This window comes from Mytilus edulis, chromosome 5 (assembly GCF_963676685.1).
Source record: "Mytilus edulis chromosome 5, xbMytEdul2.2, whole genome shotgun sequence".
Taxonomy (NCBI): domain Eukaryota; kingdom Metazoa; phylum Mollusca; class Bivalvia; order Mytilida; family Mytilidae; genus Mytilus; species Mytilus edulis.
In genome coordinates this window covers 55,395,649-55,416,559 of record NC_092348.1, presented here as the reverse complement: position 1 = coordinate 55,416,559, position 20,911 = coordinate 55,395,649, and the positions used below count along the sequence as shown (strand labels likewise).

Here is a 20,911-nt window from a genome sequence, read left to right as displayed (position 1 = left end):
AAGTACCTGCACAAGATGCCAATTCTTTTTAAGAAGGTTTTAAAGAAGAAAAAACAGTTAACCTCGCAACATATGCATGTACCCATTTAAAGCCAGAAAGCGTTTCAGTGAATGTATTAAATTTCATCTTAACTAAAAGAAAATATTCAAAGAATTTGATGTTGATGGCTATTCTCGATTCATAGATCGTGGCATATCTTTAAGACACCGGTCTTTTGTTGAGGACTGCATGTTAGAACCTAAATGCCTTCAGGTGTAGTATTCATTGCTGTCTGATTGATGTTTACCTCATATCTATTGTACTAATAAACTAAAATAGAAAGTTCTGTGAAATATAGCTGATATGCAAATGTACCATATTGAAAGTCTCTCTGTAATTTACAATCATTTACTTCTTATTTCATATACATGTATGCAAAAATTGTTTGTTTTTCTCATTTTAACCCTGATCTTAAGGTTAATGCATAATGCTGATCTCAAAGCTTGGCTGCACAATAAGCTAAAAAAATTTGTTATTTCATTTTTTTATATAAAATTCATTTTAAAACATTTTCATTTTTTACTGTAACATGTATGTTGACACATTTATTTGAATTGTATTATAATTCTGAAAGTACTTGAGGTTGAAAAAATATACACAATAGTTAATTCCAGTTGGTTCACACTTTTGAATACACCACTACTTTGACTCTGTTAATAATGTTTAAGACTCCTCTTCTGCATATAATTGCTTTTTGTTCCCAAGGATTCCTTCATACATTTCCACTTATCCTCCTAAGATGTTGCTCCAATAATAAAATCCTGTAATGCATACTTAGCAATCAGACTCTTGGAATACTTCCTACAGTTCCTGTAATATAACAAAATCAGCATGTTTGTATTTGTAGTCAAGCAAAAAAGATTACATCAATTTAACATGTTTAATCTCCAATGATTTATCAAACTTATAAAAGGAGATAATTGTATTGTATTTTAAGCTTTGACATGATCAATTGCACTGGGGTAAAGCTGATGACCGTAACTGCATTCACGGTCATCCCAAGATGTCGGATGAAAAATTAGGTCAGTTTCTGTATTGTCTGTTAAAGTGTTTCTATATCATTTTCTTTACAAATCATACATAGAAACGATGTAAATTCATAAAAGAATCACTCGGAAATCACTAATTACTTCCGAGAAATGTGCATGAAACGGGAAATTCGATTTGAAAATATCGCCAAGATGACCGTAAATCACAATCGAGATGACCGTAACAGAATCAGAGATTCATAACAAGGCTGACCGTAACTGCTTTTAAGATGACCGTAATTTGTAAATGATGACCGTAACTTTTAAAGGATGACCCTCAATTCTAAGAAATATCCGTATTTATATAACTATCTTTTTATATCAAATGATTAATCGTGCTGGTATACACATATAAATATGAGATTTTATCCTATAGGTAGAAGAAAATAAGACGTGCTTCAAATGCAAAGATTACCATATGTATATTTTTTACAGTAGAGGGTTTAATTTTTCAAATGAATTTGACAAAAGACATTCAAATGAACAGGAAGGGAAAAATGCTACAAAAGCGCGATAAAATGACACCTTACAAGCATAATGAAAAAAATGCGGTGCACAGCCTTCAACTGCTCGACAAAAGATTTTTTGTTTGTTTCTGGGATTCCTTTAAAAGACATATAATAAATACACATTTTTAAAAATGCCAAAAATTTGCATGTACTCCCATTGATATTATATCGTCTTTCATTTTGTCATGCAAATAAAATAACAGAAACATTTTGAAAATATCATTCGAATAAACTAGTGAAGGTGAGCTCCAGCAAAGTAGATCCTTAAAATAGTATTGTACGAAAAGCGTATCACAAGGCGGAACGTTGTCAATTTGTATATAAACAGAAATGTTATTCATACAGTCAGGATTCTACTTCTTCAAAATTATCTCCCCATTACGCCAGTTCATGCTCACAATCGTAGAAATGGAAGCCATTGTAGGGATGACGCTCTGCCAATTGTGCTCTTGAAAACTCATAAATTTATCCACATAGCACCATTACGATCGATCGTTATATGTCAGTTATATTTTAAAAGACAAATGTATCTACTAGCTAATGAGCATTAGTTAATGATCTTGTCTGCATTGATTCAACTTAAAAATATATATTGTCTGTTCGGATGTCAGATGGAATTTTTGAAAATTCTTAAGCATTTAAAAAAATTCTAATTAAATATTTCGTGGAAGGGCAGACTAAACATTTTCAGTAGTTGAAGATTATAAACCCTAGTTATCACACACAAGAAAATCATATTTTATCGAAGATATCCATTTTCATCATCCAAATTAAAAGACTGTCGTCAAGTACTTTTAGAAAAAATAGCTATTCGAACACACCTACTCTGTTTTTGTGATTCTTTAGATAGGTATCTCACTTGACCCATACATTTCATCTTTTCGTACTGTCATTTTTTTACGTTATAAAGTCAACCTGTAGCTTTGATATATAATAATGATAGAATCTGAAGCGAGATGCTATATAAAATACTCTTGCTTTGTACGTTTCAAAGACAAAATATACACCCCAAACATGCCCTAACATAAAAAGGTGCACTCGATTTTTCTCATTTCGATATAATTGTTACCTGTTTTGGGGAATTTTTTCTTGATTCACATAATGGAAGGACAGACACGAAAATTTCTGAACTAAAAGATTGATATGTTCTCCGTCCGTGATAAAAAAAAATCGGAGGTTATGCATTTTCTACATCCAATTTATAGATACTATATATAAAAAGAGAAGATGTGGTATTATTGCCAATGAGACAACTATCCAGAAAAGACCAAAATGACTCAAACATTAACAACTATAGGTAACCGTAAGGCCTTCAACAATGAGCAAAGACCATACTGCATAGTCAGCTATAAAAGGCCCCGATAAGAACCATGTCGTCGACTTGATATCTTATTGTTTTGCATTACTATGTAATAGATACATTGAAAACTTATGCAAATGGTGTTTTTAAAATAAGAAAATTGTCGTTTTATTTGTTTCTATTAACTTTTTAAAATTTTGTTACTATATCAAACATTACAGTTCACATTTATCGCTTTCTCGATAAACACAGAGCTTCGATTCTTTTGTTCTATTTCAAAAGTGTTTCCGCCTGCATATATCAAGACAAACTAAGATTTTAATCTGCTTCCTCTGGAACTATACACATGGGCTCGATTACCAAATATTCGTATGTATTATTAATGTTTTTAATGCTCCATTTATTGGCATTATGTTTTTCTGGTCTGTGCGTACGTTCGTCCGTTCGTCTGTTTGTTTGTCCGTTTGTCCAGCTTCAAGTTAAATAAAATTGAAACTTAGTACACATTTTCCCCTATGGTATGATCTTTTTAATTCTAATGCCAAATTACAGTTTTATCCCATTTTCATAGTCCACTAAACATAGAAAATGATAGTGTAGATGAGGCATCCGTGTACTAGGGACACATTCATGTTTCTTCAAATTTTCGTCGTATCGCTGTCAATTTGTGTTAAAATTTTAACGTCGATATCAATAAATATTTTATTGTTTACGAGAAAAATGCAATTTACGGTCATCCTTTACAAGTTACGGTCATCTTTTTACCAATCACGGTCATCCTTGTTTTATGTTACGGTCATCTTGAAAATATTTTGATTATGATTTACGGTCATCTTAACGATTTTTTCAAATCGATTTTCCCGTTTCATGCACATTTCTCGGAAGTAATTAGTGATTTTCGAGTGATTCTTTTATAAATTTACATCGTTTCAATGTATGATTTGTAAAGAAAATGATATAGAAACACTTTAACAGACAATACAGAAACTGACCTAATTTTTCATCCGACATCTTGGGATGACCGTGAATGCAGTTACGGTCATCAGCTTTACCCCAGTGAATTGGTGATTTGATGGTGATTATTATTTACCCAGTTAAAATAACCAATCATGACCCATAAAACAAATACTGCCAAGTCCAAGGTCAGAAAAACCAAGCAAGACAGACATGTGCACCTTGCAATCATTACCTACACCAAATATAGTTGATCTCTTAATTAATCATAGCTTGTATATAGTGTACAACAAACAGACCAAAATATGAAACTTATTATTGACCAATGAACCATGAATATCAGGTCATGGTAAGATGAACCCTGCCCAGACAGACATGTACACTATACAATCAGTTGCAGACAAGACAAAAATGGCATGATTCATGATACCAGTAATTGTTTAATCTTGGTCAAGCTCTTTTGATAATTTTCCTCAAACAACAAGCATAACACATTGGAATATCAATATGAAATAAGAATTGAAATCCTAGGAAATACAGATAATAAAATTATATTCTCATAAATTTATATGGACTGAAAAATGGTAACTAAATGCATAATTCCATACATATATATAGCAGATTAACTTTAACATTGATCTGTTGATTGATAGTATTTTTTTTTTATTTTGTCAGTTTATGTGGACTCCTTTTTAAATTTGCACAGGCATGCCAGGATTCAGCATTTTTGTTATATACCATTTTGACTACAAATACTGTAACAAATACATACCAGTTTAAGTTACATGTACTGTTGCTCTAGGGTCTCCTCTACATGTATATCCAATCAATTCATTCATTTAATTGTATAGCTTCACTTCCACTTACATCTTGGGAGCTACAAATATGTAATTCTTAAAATTTAAATTCCATTAACATGATTAATTATTATAAATATATAAGCCCTGAACCTGATAAATGTTTTCCAAATAAAAAAATAGGAATACAACTGAAAATTCATTTACCTTAGATATATATCAAAATCACACAACCAACTGTTGTAAAAAATATTTGCCAGGAGCAGTGAATCGGTTAATTAGGTCAGACACTCACAGAATTTTTTAGATTTTTTGGTTGACATACAGACATAAGAGGAAAAAAATCAAATTTCGCTTTCGGTCAGACATACCCTAGTCAGTTTGGCACAGACTGCAACGTTAACAGAGAAAACAATTGATTTTTTTTTTACAACCAATAAGTTAACATCACTAGCAAAATGACTAATACTAGTTTTCTAGATTGAACTGTTGCACATTTTGTCAGGATCATTAACAGCTGTATTGTTCTGTTCATTGTTGAAGGTGCTTCATGTTGAACATGGCTGATCATGATTATTTTCTTATTGGCAATCCTACCACATCTCCTTATTTTTAAATTACTAAAAATTTTCAATCTTCAAAATTCTATTCATATACAAAACAAGAATGTGTCCGAAGTACACGGATGCCCCACTCGCACTATCCTTTTCCTTGTTCCATGGAGCGTGAAATTGGGTAATTATCTAATTTGGCATTAAAATTAGAAAGATCATATCATAAGCAACAAGTGTACTAAGTTTCAAGTTGATTGGACTTCAGCTTCATCAAAAACTACCTTGACCAAAAACTTTAACCTGAAACTCCCACTTTCATTTTTTATGTTCAGTGGACCGTGAAATTGGGGTCAAAAGTCTAATTGGCTTACAAATTAGAAAGATCATCTCATAAGCAACAAGTGTACTAAGTTTCAAGTTGATTGGACTTCAGCTTCATCAAAAACTACCTTGACCAAAAACTTTAACCTGGACGGACGAACGGAACCACAGACGGACGGACGAACAGAGCCACAGACCAGAAAACATAATGCCCCTCTACTATCGTAGGTTGGGCATAAAAAATGTACACCTCTACTTTTGCATAGACTGATAGGTACTATTTCTGAGACTGTACCAAAAATATGTATTACTGGAAATCCACTTTTAATATTCAGTACTATTTTGTAACTTTAAAATTATTGTAATTTTAGGTACTGTATTTTTTGTACTAAAATAATTGGTATAGAAATAATAAAATTTGGTATAGAAATAATACCCACAGTGATCACAATATTCCATGTTGGAAAATCATTACTTTAAGAAATTTGAAATAGACAAGTACTGTAAAATACATGTACAGAATGTCCAGTACTATAATTTTTTAGAACAGAAATAGTACCTGCAAAAGTAGCAGTGAACATGTACATGTACATTGTATATACCTGTAATCAATTAAAGGTAATCTGATCAGCACTATGAAGCAATGTCATTAATATTCAAAACACTCTGCCATTATCAGAAATCAAATTAATCTTAACTCCAATGACATTCTATATATATATGTGCTAAACACTCAAAACTTTTTTAATACCACAATCTGACAGAATTCATAGATATACATGTACCGGTACACAATCATCATTAAGTATAAAAAATAAGATGTGGTATGATTGACAATGAGACAACTGTCCACAAGAGACCAAAATGACACAGACATTAACAACAATAGGTCACCTTACAGCCTTCACAAATGAGCAAAGCCCATACCCAATAGTCAGCATACAAGGTAACTAGAGGCTCTTAAGAGCCTGTGTCGCTCACCTTGGTCTATGTGCATATTAAACAAAGGACACAGAATTGGATTGATGACAAAATTGTGTTTTGGTGATGGTAATGTGTTTGTAGATCTTACTTTACTGAACATTCTTGCTACTTACAATTTTCTCTATTCATAATAAACTTGGCTCTTTAGAAATGTTTAGTTACAGAGGAAAATATTTTTAAAAAATTTACACAAGTTTACCAAATTAATGTAAATTGTTAGAAATTGACTATAAAGGGCAATAACTCCTTAAGGAGTCAATTGACCATTTTTGTCATGTTGACTTATTTGTATTTCTTACTTTGCTGAACATTATTGCTGTTTACAGTTTATCACTATCTATAATAATATTTAAAATAATAACCAAAAATGGCAAAATTTCCTCAAAATTACCAATTTAGGGGTAGCAACCAAACAACCAGTTGTCCGATTCATCTGAAAATTTCAGGGCAGATAGATCTTAACCTTATAAACAAACTTACCTCATGTCAGATTTGCTCTAAAGGCTTTGGATTCAGAGATATCAGCCAAAATCTACATTTTACCCCCATGTTCTATTTTTAGCCATGGCGGCCATCTTGGTTGGTTGGCTGGGTCATTGGACACATTTTTTAAACTAGATACCCCAATGATAATTGTGGCTAAGTTTGGTTAAATTTGGCCCAGTAGTTTCAGAGGAGAAGATTTTTGTAAAGTTTACAGACGACGGACGCCAAGGGATGAGAAAAGCTCACTTTTTGTTGGATGCTGCATCATAATTATTACAAGTTAAATGAATGCAAGTCATTAAGTACATATATGTAGTTACTACACAGCTACTTTTGCATAGGTACTAATTAAAGTAAATTTCCAGTACTACATATTTTAGTACAGAAATAGTACCTATGCAAAAGTAGCTGTGTAGTACACAATATTTGAAGATAAAATAAAGGATAATCTAATTATTATCAGTCTCTGGTCAGAAATGAAGCCACACAACAGCGACATGTAAGTCTCAGAGATGCACATACAATCATTGTATATACATTTGTACATGTATGATGAAGATTAATACTTACCATTGGCTGTCAACATACATTTTATGTACATGTAAAAATGGACTGTCAGGCATGGAGTCATTTGACACTGCATATAGGTTCCTTCATTCCAGTATCAGTCATAATCCATAGTCAACTCCTCTGTCCATTCCTTGTTATATTGCTGAAAGGGAGAAAACAGTATTTAGCATGTGGACACAATACTATTCAAAGAGTTTAGCAAACAATTAGCTTATAATATCCATGAATTTCTTTCTATTTGTATTAGACTTGGAATTGTACTAATTATCTACATGTATCAAATATCATGAGCATGTGTCGAGCCTGTGTCGCTCACCTGTCTTCACTGTTGTTTTAAAAATCACAATTAATAGCATTAGATACCCTTTTTATGATTGAGGCAAAGTTTGATTAAATTTGGCACAATAACTAAAAGCAGGTCAACCCATTCATTGTCATGATTGTAGTCTTACAATAGTAACTGAAGACCCTCCCCCTTTTTGTCATTATTAAATTAGTTTTCAAATTGTTACCATTTGGAATTGATTTTTATACAATTTTCCCTTACACTTCAATAATAAACCCCTTTGATCTTATATTTTTACCACTTTGGTATCGAACCTTGAGGCTCAATTTCATAGAGATCCATAGAAAGGTACGCTGTATGGGATTTGCTCATTGTTGAAGGATGTACTGTGACCTGTAGTTTTATAATATGTTAACCTCTATGTCATTTAATCTTGGGTGAAGGGAAATAATACCATATCTTCTTATATCTATATATTCGTTCAGATGTATGAACATATACAAATGATGCACAATGTACATGTATATTATTCAAGGGTTTTATGTTTGGATACCAGAAATCCTTGTTTTTTACCCATAATTATAAAAAGGTTTAGTCCATTACCCCAAAAAGTAATCCAAATCTTCCTTTTGAGGTATGGAACTTACAATGCTACATGTACAAAGTGGTACAATTTTATAGAGATCCTACACATACACAATTTATTGCCATGAAACATGAAAAATGCTTGTTTTGGACCATAATTCCAGATCAGTTTCTGCTAAAATAAAATAGTCTGAACTGAAACAAATGTTACACTTGATATGCAACTTGTCATGGAAATACTATACAATAATCATGATAAATGATAATAATCAGATCAATATCTTCAAGCATATATACATGGAACCCCAAAAAAAGAAATAAACTGATTATTTGCATGAACTTAGTACATAGCTCTGCAAAAATAAAACATCTGAAGTTATTTTTTCTGAACAGAATATCTAGAGCTTCATTTGTAAACTTGTTACTGCTTGTCATAATCTAAAATAAATATATCTATAAGGGTGAGGGTTCGTCAATGATGTTTAACCCCTCCCCCCCCCTCCCACTTTCTGTATATGTATGTGCCAGTCAGGAGCCTGTAATTCAGTGGTTCTTCTTTGTTGCTTTGTTTGTTACATAATGATATTTGTTTTTTGTTCATTTTTTTGTTTATTAATTCAGCCATTAGTTTTCTTGTTTTAATTTTTTACATGTACATTTGTGATTTTGGGACCTTCCATACATGTAAATGTAGCTGAGTATGTGATATTGGCTTTGCTTATTGTTGAAGGCTGTACAGTGACCTTAAGCTGTTACTTTCTGTGTCATTTGGTGTCTTGTGGAGAGTTGTCTCATTGACAATCAATTCCACATCTTTTTTATATTGTATCGTCTTGTTGTAGTTATCGTGGTTATTGATTCATACCATTTTGCCAGTTCAAGACTTACAAAAATGTATGGGAACATTTCCCTGCCCTAACTGGAAATCCCCTGGCCCTTTTGGTAGTTTTCTATAAATTGTTATCCAAATATGTTTGATTAAGAGAAATCAACACAATTGTTTTCCTTATGATATGACGTTAAATGGTATCTAATGTAAAAAGTGAGGTGCAGCCACCTGCAGAATAAGAGTGTACGACAGATTAGGTATTTGTGCTGGCTTTCAGTTACTGCTAGCAAGTCTTGAAACTTGTCAGTGATTGTCCTGTGTCATGTACAAATGTATGTGATAACTATTGTCCTGTGTCATGTACAAATGTATGTGATATTAAACTGCAAGTGTTTTGTTATCTATATATATGTTACAGTAAATAGGTGAAATTAGGAATTACATGTAATTACTAAAATTTAGGAATTACAGGTAATTCCCGATGCACTTAGTTAATACAAGTAATTCCTTAAACAGCCCAGTTATTACCAGTAATTACTAATTTTAAAATGAATTTTTACACCTATTTACTGACTGCTAAAACAATGTTGTATTATGGTTAGATGATCAAAAGTTATGGTAATACTAACTAGAAGATCAGTTAGTACTCTTAAAATTTTGAATGGTTGATTTGTATAAAAAAATCTATTGAATAAATATGGAATTTCAAATATTTGGTTAAATCAGAGTAACTTTAGTTTCAATCTAAAATGGTTAAAGTTGACCATTATACAGATAATTTTTTACCAATTTCAGCAGACATGGAAATCAGAAATGGAAAATTCTCCCAAAGCATTATGTTTTAACTTTTTAAAGAAAACTTTGAATTTGAAGAATATTTAGACTTATTACCTTATAAAGATAAGATAAAGTTATGTCATTAGCTTCTAGATATGAAAAAAATAAATATCTTTTTTTTGTTGTTAAATCATTAATAAAAATGATATAGTGAAATTATAATTCACTGTTAGCAGCCAATCTGGTTCTATTTTGTTAAATTAGCTGAGAAACAAGGTTGATGAGTTGTGCACTTGCGAGTGAATATTTGGACCTCATTGAATACCTTCAATTCAACCCCTAGCTGGAGATGGGTTATTGATGTATTAAGCTATTAAAATTGTAAGGGTTTTGCAGAACAAATAGTCTTCTTTTGCTGTTAATCGCAGGCTCAACAAAAATGAGGAAAAAATATTAACATTTTCCTCTAGATACTATCTTTTGACTAGTACTGTAAGAAGCTTCTGTCAAAATTGGGTAAAAATACAGGATGGTTTATAAATTCTAATGTTTTAAAACTTTAACTGCAGAGTGTATGTAATGTTAACTGGGGAAAAACTAGTCCTTTTATAAGTAATATACGAAAAAAAAGGATTTTTTTTCAAACTTTACTTTTGGATATTATCTTATGATCATAAGCATTAAGCTTCTGTCCAAGTTTGGTAGAAATCCAGTATATTTGGAGAAAATGATTTTAAAGTTTTAAACCACAGTGCATGATGGAGATTTTAAATTAACAAAATTATGAAAATCAATTTTGAATTGATATCATTGTCTTGCATGCATATATTTACGGAGTTTCAAAACCTATAAAACAACCATCTTCCAGTTTCAATTCATAAAACACTAAAGAGTACATATGCACTTTTGATGTGTCTAATATTCCAACATCCCTAAGTAAGCTCACTTAAAATACCCTACCCTTTACTTTTTTATTTGATATCTTGAATTATGTTTTGAATTTTAAAACAAAAACATCAAGTTAGTAAATAGCTGTAAAAATGACATTAAAAATCAGTGATTACCAGTAATCACTGAAACAACTAGTAAATACATGTAATTACTAAATTGGCTAGTAATTACAGGTATTTACTGAAATGTTTAGTAATTACATGTAATTCCTAATTTCACCTATTTACTGTAACATATATATGACTTTGAGTTAATCATAGATAAGATACATTTAGTACAACATGTACAATGTAGTATCGGTTTGAATCATAAACAAATATTCTTCTTGTCGCTAATTAGTGAGACCGTAAATTACGTTTTGTTTTGATAAACTAGTCAAAAATGAGTAAAAACAATGATGTACATTTTTTGTACATACAATGTATACGAATTGTAAAACATGAAAAGTATTTTGATAAAATTGAGAATAGAAATGTGGAATGATGTCAAAGAGACAACAAACAGACAGTTTATTTATTATGTATGTCTCTGTTATAATAGTGCATGAATTGTAACAGTAAACAAATATCAATAAAGATATTAAAGTACTTAAACAAAATTAAAGGGAAAATAATTTTTTGTTTGCAGCAATACACATATTCGCCGAAATTTTCAACATTCTTTGCCATACTCTGTTCAAATAATAAACATTATGCAAGTAGACAACATATAAAAAAAATCAGGGCGAATCGATCATGGGCAAACAGGTGCTTGGGCGAACGTGAATCATGTCGAAGGGACACTACATGTATAATTTGATGTAATTAAGTCACTATACCAAACTCGAAGATGAAAACATTCAGTCATTGCAAAATAATGTTTTGAGTTTGTAGAACTCCCCGCTCACACATCTCACTGGTTGCAACCATTGGATAGGTACGATTTATGATTACTCTTAATTATATACTAGTTGCCTTTGTCTGCCTCAACTTCTGAATTAATAAAGCAACTTCAGCTTTGCACTTGTCAATATAACAGGTCGCCTTTACACCGGTTATTTCGAACCTTGCTGTAAATAAAATGATGTGCATGGAAATTGTCGCTTTGTGAATGGGTTAGTTGTTCACTTCTATATATTTTTCTGTCGTGTGAAGGTAATGTTCAAATATGTCACACTTCACTTTTACATTCATTTAGGACATACTTTGGTCCATTGAAGACTAATTGGAGACAGACCCTCAATTCCTTCACAGCAGAGACAGGCTGTCCTATCACACATGGAAGATTTTTCCATCTATTCAACAAGACATGAACTGAAACCAATTTGGACATCACAAAAATAATAAATGGGTTTAAATGTACGGGTATTTACCCATTCAATGAATATGCCATACCAGCAGAAGCCTTCCTGCCAAATACCATATACGTTGCCGAAGCAGTTGATACAACTTCTGCAGCTACAGAAACTTATCCATGTGATAACACAATAACTTCAGGTACTCTTATGGATCTTGCTAGCACTATGTAGCACTTTATGGTTATATATTACGCATGTTCATTGCTATCTTTTTCTCACCCGATTATAAGACCTGTTTTACTATAGTTTTCTGATTCTTAACAATCTTAGCAGATTATTTACTTATAGATCAATGTAACGTCTTATTTGAAATAATGTCTCATTGGCAATCATACCACATCTTCCTTTTTTATAACTAAAATGAATGAAGGAAGTCTGGACTTACTAATAATCTTAATTCAGGAATTGTCAAAGCAAAAATTCGACGATTAGAGATGTGCTCGGCAAAAACACCAAAAACGCATCCAATGACTATACACTGAATTTTAGTTTAAAAGATTAGGGCTACTTGTCATGATTTCAATGTTACTACATATATATTACATATATTGTATATATACTTTCTATCATTTCTTTTTAGATGCATTGATAGAAGAGGTTTCAAATGAAGAATCTTTATTTGAAGTGATGGATCTGGGCATCACAGTTGACGACTCTGGTATTATATCGTCAGCTTCGACGTGGGGGGTACCTGCTGGAACGTCTATACCTACAAATTTGACACCATCAGCTTGTCCGCCAGAATTAGCACTGTCTGCCCTTGAGTGTTCGTTTTCCTTACAAAAGAGGGAACAGTACGAACAAGCATTCAGACACGGGAAAAATCTGAAAGAAAAGGTGTATGAAACATGGAAACATTATAAGCAACTGGTGATTATATTTTAAAGTTAATAATTAATAATATATAAAAGGAGGATAGGAAATAACAATAGTATTGGACAAGACAAATGCCACAGCAACAACCCATTCCGACACGTATCGTAAAAAGGCAAACACATAAAGTCAAATAAAGCGTGTTCCAGATAGCATCATTTGGTGCTGACATTGCATGTTTTTGGATTGCACCAGTCAACGTGCACTCATCAATCGTTTAAACTATTGGGTCTATATAGCAATGTTTTCTCGTTAAAGTTCATTAGAGAATGACATGATCCAGTTGTGTCTATCTTTAATAACTTTACAAACAATAATTTCAAATGTATGTTCACTTTTACCTTTACTTTTATACATGTCATGCATACCTCATCTCGTTTTCCCCCTGGGAGATGCACATTGATTGAGTTCGTTTTACAACGATATACATGTAAAATAATAATGTGCATGCCTGTATACTAATTACTAATCAGTTCCATAACTGAATAAGTAAAAAATTAAACTAGCAAACGGGTTAAAAGGGTGTCTCAAACATTTATTTTAGGTAAATAACGAAAGTCAAATGGAAGATGTGCAGGACCATTCTGTAATACCGTCAATTAACGACGACAGAGACATTTTCAGTATCCCCCAACTAAGTCAAAAGAAAACTGAAAAAAAGAAGTACTTAGTTATCACCTGCGAAGATGCATATAAGGAAAAAGTAAAGGATCAAGAAGAGAAAAAAGAAAAGGAAGCCCAAAAATTGGCAAGAAAAGAGAAAGAAGCAAGCAGAAATGAATATCATGATAATTACAAACAGATTTAAATGAATAAAAAAAATTCAACGCTTGAATTTGACTACTAGATACCCTTTGGCTCAAAATGTTGACTAATGGAACTGACATGTGTACAAAAAGCAATAATATATTTATAATAAACAAACTGTTAAATATAACTGATTACATTATATAGAATGTTTATTAAAGTGCAACCTGAATTGCAATTATATAAAACATATATTATGAACATTGTTATTTTCAGCCAACTTTATATTATATTAAGTAAAATTGTTGCTGTTTTCCAAAGTAATTCCAATAAGCAATAGGGTTGTACACATTATGTATGAAGTCCTGTCTCCTGACACATTCAATGTACATGTCAGACAGTCTGATCATGATAATGATAGCAAAACATATGCAATCAGAAGTGGATTTAGTATGGGCACCCCCCTGATGGAGCTTTTAGCATATATTATTGCAAAGCAAAGACTTTTACAGACCTACTTCTATTAACGTTGTATTAGTACCCACGCCCCACCGCAAAAACGAAGAGTAGCTTTATCTAAAGATATGCTACAACTTTCATTTCAAAGAACTGGCAAGTTAAGATAAATCAGCGACGACAGGTAAAATTACAAACTATTATATAATTTTAAAATTTAATGGAGTCTAGATGAAGCGGTCGTCTGTGAAGGGTTCGGGATCATTGAGGTCCATTGAGGTGAAATTGCGGTAATCAGGAGTCAGTGTTGGAAACCAGGAGTTAATACGGAGTGATGAGAGGAAATACTAAGAAAAACATACATGATAGACTTGTATTTAACATATTATTATGCAAGTGTCCGAACCATAGTTTAGGATAGTTTGCGGTGTCCGAACCTTAGTTGTAGTTGTCCGAACGACGGTTGATTTACAATATCTACTTTATACTGGTTTCAGGTGTCGAATATCGAAACGTACCGGGAAATGTATTAGATTCTTAGAGGGAACCAGTTGAAAACATTCAACCAACGGTATAGCAAAAGAGATCCACATGCAAGTTCAACGGCAAGGCCGTAATGAAAAGTGATACTGTCCGAACTTTGGTCAGCTTGCCCTAAATGTATACGAAGATACGCGTTTTGATGTTAATATACACCCGGGGCTTTTAAATTAATACATAGACAATAATAGTGCATTGACTTGACATATCAACGATATAAGGATGAGGCTTAGAAACGGGGAAATGCGAGGCTGTGCCGAGCATTTTCCCCGTTTCGGGCCGAATCCTTATATCGTTGATATGTCAAGTCAATGCACTATTATTGTCTTTATACTGCAATCTAAAAAAAACACATTTTCAATTGTTGTTTATTGTGTTAATGTTATTTTTTTTTATTTAAATATTGGGAAAAATCCCCCTTTAAAAAGGCCTCATATCACACAGACGGAGAAATATAAAACACGATGAAATGTACATCATTACCGCAATCAATGGTGAACGAATTCGTTGCAGACTAAAATATCAACAATAAACATAAAACATAATGATTTATAGGTTGTAAACAAAAATATATTAAAAAGTGAAATATGTTTTCCCGAAAATTGCAAAAGAAACAAGTTTGAGTCGTTAAACGCATCGTTGTTTACATTGAAAACAAGAACAGGTTGAAGAGGTCGTATGAATAATTAAACATAATTTCGAGAATTTCTACTTAAATATTCATGAGGAAAAGTGATATCAGGTCAGTGACTGTATATGACATAGAAATATACGGTCAACGCATTTTGACTGCTCAAATAGAACGAGTGCAGTATAAAATCCTTTAAAACGTCATTATACTGCACTCGTTCTATTTGAGGACCTCTTTGAGCAGTCAAAATGCGTTGACTGTATATTTCTATGTAATATCAAGGAGGTTATATTAGGTCCTTCTAATATAACCTCCTTTGTCATATACAGTCACTGACCCGATATCACTTTTCCTCTGACATGAATATTTAAATAGAAGTTGCCGAAATAACATTTAATTATTCATACGACCTCTTCAACCTGTTCTTGTGTCCAATGCATACAACGATGCGTGGAACGACTCTACCTTGTTTCTTTTGCAATTATTGGAAAAACATATTTCATTTATTAATATTTATAAACTTATAAATCATTAATTTGTTATGCTTATGGTTGATATTTTAGTCCATACTCAAATGATTTCTTTCACCATCGAGTGGGGTTTAAACAGGTAAATGTACATTACATTGTGTTGAAAATTTCTCCGTGAGCATGATACGAGGCCTTTTTAAAGGGTATTTCCCCAAATATTTAAATAAAACAAATAACCTTAACGCATTAAACAACAATTGAAAATGTTTTTTAGATTGCAGTATAAAGACAATAATAGTGCATTGAAACGGGGAAATAGCTATAGGCACAGCCTCGCAATTCCTCGTTTCTAAGCCTCATCCTTATATCGCTGATCGATATGTCAAGTCAATGCACTATTATTGTCTATGTATTAGTATCTGTATCTTTGAAACTTTCCCCGTCTAGGGAAACAAACACACATTGTATTGTAGCGGGAGGTACGGCACTCGCCGTGACCAATAATTTTCTACGGCATGCCCTACCTAAAATTTATATAAAAAATGTAAAACAAAACAACAATGTTTTCCAACGGGTATACAAAGAAAATATGGATTTTACAGAAAATAATAATGAAAGTCAGAAAATCGCATGTCAGTTAACTGCTAGTAGTTCTTTCTTAATTTATGTGTCATTGTCATTTTGTTTAGTTTCTTTTGTTACCTATTCTGATATCGGACTCGGACTTCTTTTTAACTGAGTTTAACTGTGCGTACTGTTGTGGTTATTTTTTCGACATTGGCTAGAGGTATTGAAGAGGGTTGAGATCTAAAAAAAACATGTTCAACCCCGCCGTATTTTTGCGCTCGTCCACAGTCAGGAGCATCTGGCCTTTGTTAGTCTTGTATGATTTTTAATTTTAATTTCTTGAGTTTAGTTTGACGTCCATTATCACTTCAAGCTAGTATATAGTCACTTTGTTTCCGTGCACGGCCACCATATCGTTTAAGTATTCCTGAAAGTACAATAGACGAGTTGTCACAAAGTACTTGGAGAGATGTTCCGAAAAAGTCCGGGAAAATATTACTTCCCTTTAACAGGGAAGCACTAATGACAGGACGATTACCCGGATAGTGACAGGACGGTTGACCGGACGACTTATAAATAGTCATAACTTTTTTGTTATTCGATAGATTTGTTTAATATTTGTAGACCTGAAAGATATTAAACTATATTTTATGAAAATTAAAATAAAAGAGGGAAAACATTTATTTTTGAGCCAAAAAAGTTGACCGGACGGTATTCACACTCGCCGATATACGCTATACATATATTCAACCCCTCGACAACAAGTGTTGATATCTCTTTTGTTTTACAATATTTGATCATGAAATTCAGGAATCTGTGAGAATAATAAATATTGGATACGACAATATAAACTTTATAGTGAAAAAAAAAGTTTGTCTCCAAAAAAAGTTGACCGGACGGTGTTCACATTCGCCAATGTACGCGTTAATTATATTGAACTGATAAAAATAAGTGTCAATATCTTATTTGTTTTACAATATTTTTACACAAAACCAGAGACATGTATTTATATGTCTCTGACAAAACTAAGAAATCTACGAGATCAATAAATACTTGATATGAAAATATAAACTTTATAGTAAATCAAAATGTTTTTCTTCAGAAAAAGTTGACCGGACGGAACAAACATTCGCCGTTATATGCCTTAAATAATAAGTTGGTAGACGCAAGTGTTTATATCTCTTTTATTTTATCAAATTTATGAAATTATGAAATCTGAGAGATCAATAAGTAAATATAAACTTTATATTAAATATGTAAAATGTTGTTCTTCAAAAAAAGGTGATCTGACGGATTTAACATTCGCCGATATTATGATTTAAATATATTGAACTGATCGACACAAGTGTTAATATCTCTTCATTTTTATAATATATCTGTCCATGAAATGAATTAATTTGTGAGATTAATAAATATTTTATAAGAAAAATGAATAAACTTTAAAGTAAAAACAATGAGCCCAAAATGTTTATGTGAGCGAGTTCACCAATGCATAATAGAAGTAATGATATTTAAATTAATCTAATTTTAACACTTGTTGTAATCACCAATCAAGCCAAATAACATGTCAATAAAGTTTTCACACCTGAGACATCAAATACATTTAATTGAATTACCTTATAATCAGTTTGTAATTAGTATCCAATTAAAGAAGAAACTTTATGAAGTTCAGGATTTCAGATTAACATTTAGTGAATATTTTATTTGCAAAAGCATATATAACATGCTATGGCAATACATAATATATATTCGCGTTTGAAGTACCCGTACTGATCACTGCTTAATTAACACTACTCACTTTTTGGACAAATCATCATGGAAATACCCGATGACTTGAGCGCTTTGTTAGCTGCCATGAAGTTGACTGGAAAAGAACCTGCCTGGAAGTTCTCGGCAAGTTCTGACCAGGTGTCAGTACAACTGACGTGGACCAAGGCTAAGGAACCAGAGGCATCCTCTAATAAATCCAAGCCGGCCCTGAAGAGCAAGCCACCCTCCACCAGGAGAAGAGACGCAAAGCGCTTTGACCAGTGGAAGGCAACAAAAACAGCCGTGATACCTGCTGAGCAAGTCCAACAAACTACCAACACACAAACAGAGGCAAGAGACAGCGTAGTTGGACACGTACTAACACCAACTAAGTACAAAGGGGAACCAGTTGGGGTTGTAGTCAATAGGGATATTGTCACCAGTCCCTACAACCCCAACAAGGCCTGCCACCGCCTTGTGTATTACACCTCCACCAATGACAGAGGCAAGCGCAGTAGGATCGACTATGAAGATGGGTTTGACATCCACCACCCAGACCTACTGCGCACACCACCGCACACATCACCAGTCCTCAACGAACAATCTAAAGAGGCAATACAATCAGCCATACAAGCATCACGTCCTGATACTCCGTACCAGCAAGACCAACGCAGTCGGAGTAAAATGAAGCCAAAAAGACCGACAGACTCCAGTCTATAGAATAGGTAGATACAGTCCGCGATATCCAGACAGGATAGTCGGACTCTAAACACCCACACATCATCACACATCATAATATATACATAATGTGACAAAAGACTGGTAACAGAAAACAATACAATAATAACATACATGTTGTAGCTAACCAATAATATCAGATCTAGCTTTCCATGCACTCTTCAAATAGTTACAGAGCTTAATTGTTAAAGATCTAGAATTAGCTTTCAACAAACAAGATAGTTTAAAAATAGTAGGCCATGAACAATAATAGCGTGGCAAAAACAATATTCTAATTGCCCTATATGCTGGACATACCAATACAAAATGGAATTCATTCTCAACACATTGCATGTTACAACATACACAAAGACGCATTTCTCTTGGTATATCAGAGAAGCGACCAACTTCAACATTAAGTTTTAATGTACCACTTCGTAGTTTTGTAAGAATGTTAATATTATTAATGTAGCTAAAATAATTCTCAAGACAAAAATCAAACTTTATACTTCTATACACACTTAATTTCTCACAGTCACATATATCTGCTGACCATTCTTGTAGATATTGATCTTTAATGCGTGTCTTTATAACATCAAACGATATATCAATATTATTCTGATCAATCCAAATATGGTTCATTCCAAGACTAAATAAAAAATCACGCACATTAGATGCCCAATTAATTTTACCATGATTTGCATCGTCATACAAAATTTTATATACATCATATACAAAAGCTGGTTTATATATAACAATACGTAACCAATATTTTAAGATTAATTGTTTTCTCAAAACATACATAGGTAGATGACCAAGATCGCCACAAAGAAAACTAATAGGAGCACGTTTACCTAATTCTAAAATAAACCTACAAAAACGGTTATGAATAATTTCTATGTCGTTGGCACGGTGAAAACCCCATATTTCGGAAGAACAGTTCAGTACCGATCCAACCATACTGTCATAAAGAAGACAGTGTTGCTTTGCTTTGATTATCTAAACATTTTAAGAGTGATGAAAGAGCTCTTGATCCTTGTTGTGATAGTCGTTTTTGCGTGTGTAAGAAATTAAATATATAGTTTAATTTTTCGTATCATATATTTATTCATCTCCAATGTTCATCAATTTTAGGGACAGATATGGTAAAAAAATAAATATTAACACTTGTGTCAATCAATTTAATAATATTAAGGCATATATCGGCGAATGTTAGTTCCGTCCGATCAACTTTTTTTTGAAGAAAAACAATTTTTTTATCATAAAGTTTATATTTTCATATCATATATTTATTTATCTCGCAGATATCTCAGTTTTATGAAAAAATATTGTTTACAAAAAAAAAATATTTACATTTTTTGTCGCTCAGTTCAATATAATCAACGCGTACATCGTCGAATGTGAATACCGTCCGGTCAACTTTTTTTGCAGATTTTTTTTTTTTTTACTATAAAGTTTATATTTTCGTGTAATATATTATTCAATCTCACAGATTCCTCAGGTTCATGGTCAAATATTGTAAAACAAAAGATATATGAACACTTGTGTCGGCCAGTTGAATATATATATAGCGTACATCGGCGAGTGTGAATACCGTCCGGTCAACTTTTTTGGCTCAAAAATAATTATTTCCCCTCTTTTTTTTTTTTAATTTTCATAAAATATAGTTTAATATCTTTCAGTTCTACAAATCTTAAACAAATCTATCGAATAACAAAAAAGTTATGACTATTTATATGTCGTCCGGTCAACCGTCCTGTCACTATCCGGGTAATCGTCCTGTCATTAGTGCAACCCCCTTTAACAAAAGTTCGGGAAAGCAGTCAACTTCCGGGCACGTAAATTTGAAATTAG

General features: G+C 32.4%; 2 protein-coding genes and 1 long non-coding RNA gene across 3 annotated transcripts in view; 2 read left to right on the top strand and 1 right to left on the bottom strand.

Moving 5' to 3' along the window:
- LOC139523969 (neuralized-like protein 2) overlaps positions 1–20,911 on the top strand; it is a 220,610-nt gene that overhangs the window by 186,962 nt on the left and 12,737 nt on the right. The gene's annotated exons all lie outside the window — the stretch shown is intronic.
- LOC139523975 (uncharacterized) lies at positions 459–7,830 on the bottom strand. The gene is made up of 3 exons (XR_011664722.1): positions 7,544–7,830; positions 4,604–4,708; positions 459–850 (listed from the first exon to the last, which is right to left on the bottom strand). It is a non-coding gene; the product is annotated as an uncharacterized lncRNA (long non-coding RNA).
- Positions 12,263–14,122, top strand: LOC139523974 (uncharacterized). Its single transcript, XM_071318472.1, has 3 exons — positions 12,263–12,446; positions 12,888–13,177; positions 13,725–14,122. Exons 2-3 carry the CDS (start codon positions 12,935–12,937, stop codon positions 13,986–13,988), a joined length of 507 nt encoding a protein of 168 aa, XP_071174573.1. The 5' UTR covers positions 12,263–12,446; positions 12,888–12,934; the 3' UTR covers positions 13,989–14,122.

Excerpts from the sequence above, each read along its gene's own strand:
- LOC139523974 (XM_071318472.1), top strand. The coding sequence starts at position 12,935 with ATGGATCTGGGCATCACAGTTGACGACTCTGGTATTATATCGTCAGCT. Across the intron at positions 13,178-13,724 it reads GGAAACATTATAAGCAACTG|GTAAATAACGAAAGTCAAAT; the intron begins GTGATTATATTT and ends CATTTATTTTAG.